This window comes from Sapajus apella, unplaced genomic scaffold (genome assembly GCF_009761245.1).
Source record: "Sapajus apella isolate SASKATOON/1434 unplaced genomic scaffold, GSC_monkey_1.0 scaffold2161, whole genome shotgun sequence".
Classification (NCBI taxonomy): domain Eukaryota; kingdom Metazoa; phylum Chordata; class Mammalia; order Primates; family Cebidae; genus Sapajus; species Sapajus apella.
The window spans coordinates 1-6258 of NW_022439087.1; the positions used below are offsets into that span (position 1 = coordinate 1).

The 6258-nt window shown below is 50.5% G+C and overlaps 1 protein-coding gene across 1 annotated transcript; it reads right to left on the reverse strand.

Moving 5' to 3' along the window:
• Positions 1–4029: 4029 nt before the first annotated feature.
• LOC116547129 (U3 small nucleolar ribonucleoprotein protein IMP3-like) lies at positions 4030–4960 on the reverse strand. The gene has a single exon (XM_032273185.1). It carries the CDS (start codon positions 4773–4775, stop codon positions 4221–4223), a length of 555 nt encoding a protein of 184 aa, XP_032129076.1. The 5' UTR covers positions 4776–4960; the 3' UTR covers positions 4030–4220.
• Positions 4961–6258: the final 1298 nt, after the last annotated feature.

The following is a 6258-nucleotide window of genomic DNA, read 5'->3' on the forward strand; positions in this document are numbered from 1 at the left end:
TGTATTTTTAGTAGAGACGGGGTTTCTCCATGTTGGTCAGGCTAGTCGACTTCAGGTGATCTGCCCACCTCAACTCCCAAAGTGCTGAGATTACAGGTGTGATCCACCGCGCCTGGCCTGACTTTTTACATTTTTAGTACAGATGGGGTTTCACCATGTTGCTCAGGCTGGTCTTGAACTCTTGACTCAAGCAATGCACCTGCCTTGGCTTCCCAAAGTGTTGGTATTATACTCACTAGCCTGGTCAAAATCCCTGATTTTCATGTGATGGAATGTTGCCTGTCCTGAATTTTTTTTTTTTTTTTTTTTCGACAGGGTCTTGCTATGTTCCCCAGGCTGGACTGCGGTGGTGTGATCACAGCTCACAGCAGCTTCCACCTCTTAGGCTCAAGTGATCTCCCACTTCAGCCTCTCTTAGTAGCTGGGACCATAGGTGCATGCCACCATGCTCATCTAATTTTTATTTTTCATTTTTGAGACGAAGGAATGCAATGGTGTGATCTCGGATCACTGCAACCTCTGCCTCCCAGGTTCAAGTGATTCTCCTGCCTCAGCCTCCCAAGGAGCTGGGATTACAGGCATGCACCACTACGCCTGGCTAATTTTTGTATTTTTAGTAGAGACAGGGTTTCTCCACGTTGGTCAGGTTGGTCTCAAACTCCAGACATCAGGTGATCCACGCACCTTGCCTCCCAAGGTGCTGAGATTACAGGCATGAACCACTGCACCAAGCCTGATTTTTTACATTTTTAGTACAGATGGGTTTTCACCATGTTGCCCAGGCTGATCTTGAACTCGTGACCCAAGCAATCTACCCGCCTCAGCTTCCCAAAGTGTTGGTATTATAGGCATAAGCCTGGCTAAAATCCCTGATTTTTTTTTTTTTTTTTTTTTGAGACAGAGTTTTGCTCTTTTTGCCCAGGCTGGAGTGCAATGGTGCGATCTCAACTCACCACAACCTCTGCCTCCCAGGTTCAAGAGATTCTCCTGCCTCAGTCTCCTGAGTAGCTGGGATTACAGGCATGTGCCACCACACCCAGCTAATTTTGTATTTTTAATAGAGACAGGGTTTCTCCATGTTGGTCAGGCTGGTCTCTAACTCCTGACCTCAGGTGATCCACCCACCTTGGCCTCCCAAAATGCTGGGATTACAGGTGTGAGCCATGGCACCTGGCCAAAATCCCTGATTTTTATCCCATGGAATGTCCTCTGCTCTGTAATTTTTTTTTTTTGAGACAGGATCTTGCTGTCTTCCCCAGGCTGGAGTGTGGTGGTGTGATCACAGCTCACAGCAGCTTCGACTTCTTAGGCTCAAGTATTCCTCCCACCTCAGCCTCCCTGAGTAGCTGGGACCATACATGCATGCCACTGTGCCCAACGAATTTTTTTTTTTTTTTCTGTAAAGGCAAGGTCTCGCTATGTTGCCTAGACTGGTCTCAAACTCCTAGGCCCAATCTTCCCACCTCAGCTTCCCGAAGTGCTGGGATTACAAGCGTAAACCACTGCACCTGGCGCCTGCCCTCTATTTTAAGGGGTCTAGTTTCACTCCTGATTTTCATTTCATGAGCTGAATGGGTGATTTGGTTTATCTCTGCTGAGATTCTGCCCTGCCATGCAGGGAAGCAGCCTGGTCCCAGGTAGGGAGGAAATGTCCTCTACAAACTGCCCAGGAGCTTTGAAGTTGGGACACATTCTTGGATTTTTTTTTTTTTTTTTTTTTTGAGAGGAAGTTTCATTCTTATTTCCCAGGCTGGAGTGCAATGGCCCAATCTTGACTCACTGCAACCTCCACCTCCTGGGTTCAAGCAATTCTTCTTCCTCAGCCTCCTGAGTAGCTACCACATCAGGCTAATATTTTGTATTTTTAGTAGAAATAAGGTTTCACCATGTTGGCCAGGCTGGTCTCAATCTCCTGACCTCAGGTGATTCACTCGCCTCGGCCTCCCAAAATGCTGGGATTACAGGCATGAGCCACCGCGCCCGGCCTTTCTTGGATGTTAAAAACAAGGTTTGTCCTAAATATTCCACAGCTCTCCTGAGCCAGGGTTGGGGACTATTGGGGCAGCGAAGCACCTCTAAATTATTCTCTACTTTGCAAGTGCTGACAACTGTTTTTTTACTTTTTGAGGTGGATTCTCGCTCCCGTTGTGCAGGTTGGAGCACAGTGGTACCATCTCGGCTCACTGCAACCTCCACCTTCCAGGTTCAAAGGATTCTCCTTCCTCAGCCTCCCGAGTAGTTGGAATTACAGGTGTGAGCCACTGCGCTTGGCTGACAGCACTCTTTTATATCCTTTCCTCTAAATCAGAAACAGAGCAGAAACTAGAGGCCATCTTGTCCTGCCTCTTCCTATCACAGAGCGGAGATAGAGGGAGGCCTAGAGAGATGGAGAGGCTTATGTCCCCAGTTCCATAGCAAATCAGAGGTGGGCAAGACCCCTCTTCCCTGTAGCCCCTGCAGCCCCGCTGCTCCTGTGCTGCTGGAATAGGATCCAGCATCTGTGTGGTTTGCTCTGTGCCAAGCACTGAGCTAGGAACAACGCTTGTGCTTTTTTTTTTTTTTTTTTTTTTGCGATAGTCTTGCTCTGTTGCCCAGGCTGAAGTGCAGTGGCGCGATCTTGGCTCACTGCAACCTCCACTTCCTGGTTCCTGGTTCAAGCAATTCTCCTGCCTCAGCCTACTGAGTAGCTGGGATTACAGGCACACACCACCATCCCCAGCTAATTTTTGTATTTTTAGTAGAGACAGAGTTTTACCATGTTGCCCAGGCTGGTCTTAAACTCCTGACCTCCTGATTGGCCCGCCTCGGCCTCCCAAAATGCTGAGATTACAGGCGTGAGTCACCATGCCCGGCCCTGACTTATTTTTTGTAGACATGGGGTTTTGTCATGTTGCCCCGGCTGGTCTCGAACTGCTGGATTCAAGGGATCTGCCTGCCTCGGCCTCCCAAAGTGGCGGGATTATAGGCACGAGCCATCATACCTGGACCCTATAATTTTTATTCTCCAGACCCAGCTAGAGTTACTTGGACCTCATCAGACAACAGGGCCTGCACAAGAGTCCATCTGCCACATCACCTTGTTACAGCGCTCTGTAATAGCACTGCGGGCACCTTCACTTTTGCTGAGCAGGTTCTGTCTAGAACAACTAGGTAGAGGGAGACATGCAGGTTCCCCTCCTCAATCCTCATATCCTATTTACCAGCCACTAATCCCGTCACCTCCTCAGTCTTAGGTTGGGTTCCCTAGAAATAGAACCTGAGGCAGGGATTTGAGTACACGCCATTTGTCTAGGGGGTGCTCTTCAGGAAAAACCTCAAAGGGGTGAGGGAAACAGGATAGGAAAGAAGACAGAACAAAGCAAGGATGTGGGCTAAGCCAACTTTATGCTCAGCTTGCTGCACAGGGGCTCTGTGCCATAGGGCTGCCCTGCTTTGAGGCAGGGCTTTGGGGCTGGGCCTTTTATTCCTAATATTGGTCAGCCTTTGGCTGCCAGTGAGTGGTGGTGGTGATGAAGGGTGTAACCTTTTGGAGGAGGCCCAAGTCAGCAGAGCCAGTTCTCCAGATGAGGGCAGCCAAAACTCACAGCATCCTGCCCAGGTAAAGTGAATTTGGCGAAGGTATCAAGGGCACCCATTACAGTCTCCGAAACAAACTGGAATCCAATTCCTTTTCTCCAGCCCCACCTGACCCCTGATCCAAGCCATTATATCTCACCTGGAAGACTCAACACCTCATTGCCCCCCACATAGCCAGGAAGGCAGGTCTACGTTTAATTCAGTCTTTTCACAATAGTCAAAGTGGTCTTCAAAGCCTATTAGGGCGGGTCACAGTAACTCATGCCTGTAATCTCAGCACTTTGGGAGGCCGAACCGGATGGGATCACTAGAGGTCAGGAGTTTGAGACCAGCCTGGCCAACGCGATGAAACCTCGTCTCTACTAAAAATATAAAATCAGCCGGGCGTGGGTGCCGGTACCCCCAGCTACTTGGGAGGCTGAGGCAGGAGAATCGCTTGAACCCAGGAGGCGAAGGTTGCAGTGAGCCGAGATTGTGCCACTGCACTGCAGCCTGGGTGACAGAGCTAGACTCTGTTTAAAAAAAAAAACAACAAATCCCAACGACCGTCTGACACCCTTGGGGAGAGCACCCTCAGAGAATCTCCAGCATCAGGTCTCAGTTTTCCCATCTGTAGAAGACAGCCGTGGAGAGTGGGAGAGCCGCTAGGCTTCCAGATGGAAGTCATCGCGCTCCTCCTTGTACTCCAGCACGTGCCGCTTGATCTTGGACAAGTCGACCCAAGTGACAAAGTCCTCCATGCTGGGGGTAACAAGGAAGGCGGGGTCGGTAACCACGTCAGGGCCCACGCCTATGTGGCCTTGCTCCACAAAGGCCACCGCAGCCTGAAGGTGCTGCGCCAATGGCAGCTTGAGGAGCACGATGGGAAGGCGGTGGCGGCAGAAGGAGGAGGCCGTGACGAAGTCGCAGAGCTCCAGCGAACCGCGCGTGGGCACCAGGCCGAGAGCATACAGCTTGTCCAGCAGCGCAGCGGAAGCACGCACGCGGAACGGGTCGCGCTCGGGCAGGTCGCGCAGGCGCCGCGCCAGCTCACGCACGGCACGGCTCAGCTGGTTGTAGCGCGTGTAGTCCTCCCGCCGCTGCAGCCGGTAACGCCGCAGCGCGCGGAGCTCGTGCACGTTGTGATCGGTGACCTCCCAGTTCAGAAAGTCCACCTGCTTCAGCAGCTTCTGCTCGTGGAACTTAAGCTTCCGCACCATGATGGCGGAAGCCGCAGCTGCAGGACCCGAAGCTGAGAGAGCGTTCTGACGCCTGCGCGATTTCAGCCACAGCGCGCCAAGACCTGGAAGCCCTGGGACCCTGGGCCAAGGAAAGAAAAGCTTAGGGTCACGCCCTCACTTCCCATTGGTCAGGGTGAGACCACGCCTCTGCACTGGCATCTCGAGGTTCTTCTTTTCTTCGCATTCGCTGTGGGAAAGGGTAGAAGCACCGAAGGGTGGGGCGGGTCCCTAGGAGGCTCCGGGCGGCTTTCAGTAACCAAGACTGCATCTCTTTCTGCAGGCATCATTTCCTCCTAGACTTCTGCCCTTTGGGACTTTCAGATTCTCCCCTGCAAGAGCTGAAGAGGCCATTTTTGGGGAAGAGGGGTGACTGCGGCTTGTTGATTGGGTTTACAGTGCTAACTACCACTGGGCTTCTGCAATGCCGTGGAGCTGCTTGCCACCTGCTCCCCTGGGGCTGACCAGGTAATCCCCGCTGCCCGCCAGCGTCAGGTCTTTCACCTGGCAGGCGGAGCGATTTTTCACTGTCAAGTTGGACCGGGTGGTACCGAACTCATGAAATACTGATCGCCTGGCTGCTTCCTAGGAACACAGAACCAGGATCTATAAGGGAGCCGCCTGGAAATCTGTATTATTAAGGAAAGTGTCAGATGATTCGTAAAACCCAGCAAGTTTGAGAAACTTGGACTGTAAGTACAAGTCCAAACCCTTTAGTCTGTGCTCAAATGAATTATCCTGACATGGATTTCTGGCCACCAAGCATTGAGTTAACAAGTTTAACGCTGTCTGGGCTAGTTGTATCTGCAAGTTACATCTGAGTGCAGCGCTGCAGACGTAACCCCTTTTTGCCCAGGCATTTGACGCCACCTAGCTTCTCTCTCATCATTTTTGTTTCGTGTGCTTTTCATTGTCTTTTACAATACAATGCTTGGGGGCCGGGCTCTGTGCCTCAGTCCTGTAATCCCAGCTCTTTGGAAGGCTGAAGTGGGAGGATCATTTGAGGCCAGGAGTTCAAGACCAGCCTAGGCAAAATAAATAAATAAATAAAAATAAAAAAGAAATGAGATCCCGCCTCTGTAAAAAAAAACTCTTAAAGAATAATCAGGCATTGTAGTGTGTGCCTGTAGTCCTGACTACCTGGGAGGGTGAGGGAGGAGGATCACTTGAATCCAGGACTTGTAGTCTGCAGTGAGCTATGATCGTGCCACTGCACCCCAGCTTGCACAACAGAGCCAGACCCTGTCTCCAAAATATACGTATATATATATGTATATATATAAAGTTCTTATGAACCTACGACTACCTGGCCTGACACAGACAGATGTGTCTGGTGGAACTGGATACTTTTATATATATAGAGGATTCTATATCTGGAAAATAATATACATAGTATGTAAATTGTAAAGTATAATAAATACTCATGAACTTAGCCAGTTTAAGAAAACATCACCAGGCTGGGCAT

What these genes read in the sequence shown, in the direction of transcription:
- LOC116547129 (XM_032273185.1), bottom strand. Translation starts at nt 4,775, where the DNA reads ATGGTGCGGAAGCTTAAGTTCCACGAGCAGAAGCTGCTGAAGCAGGTG.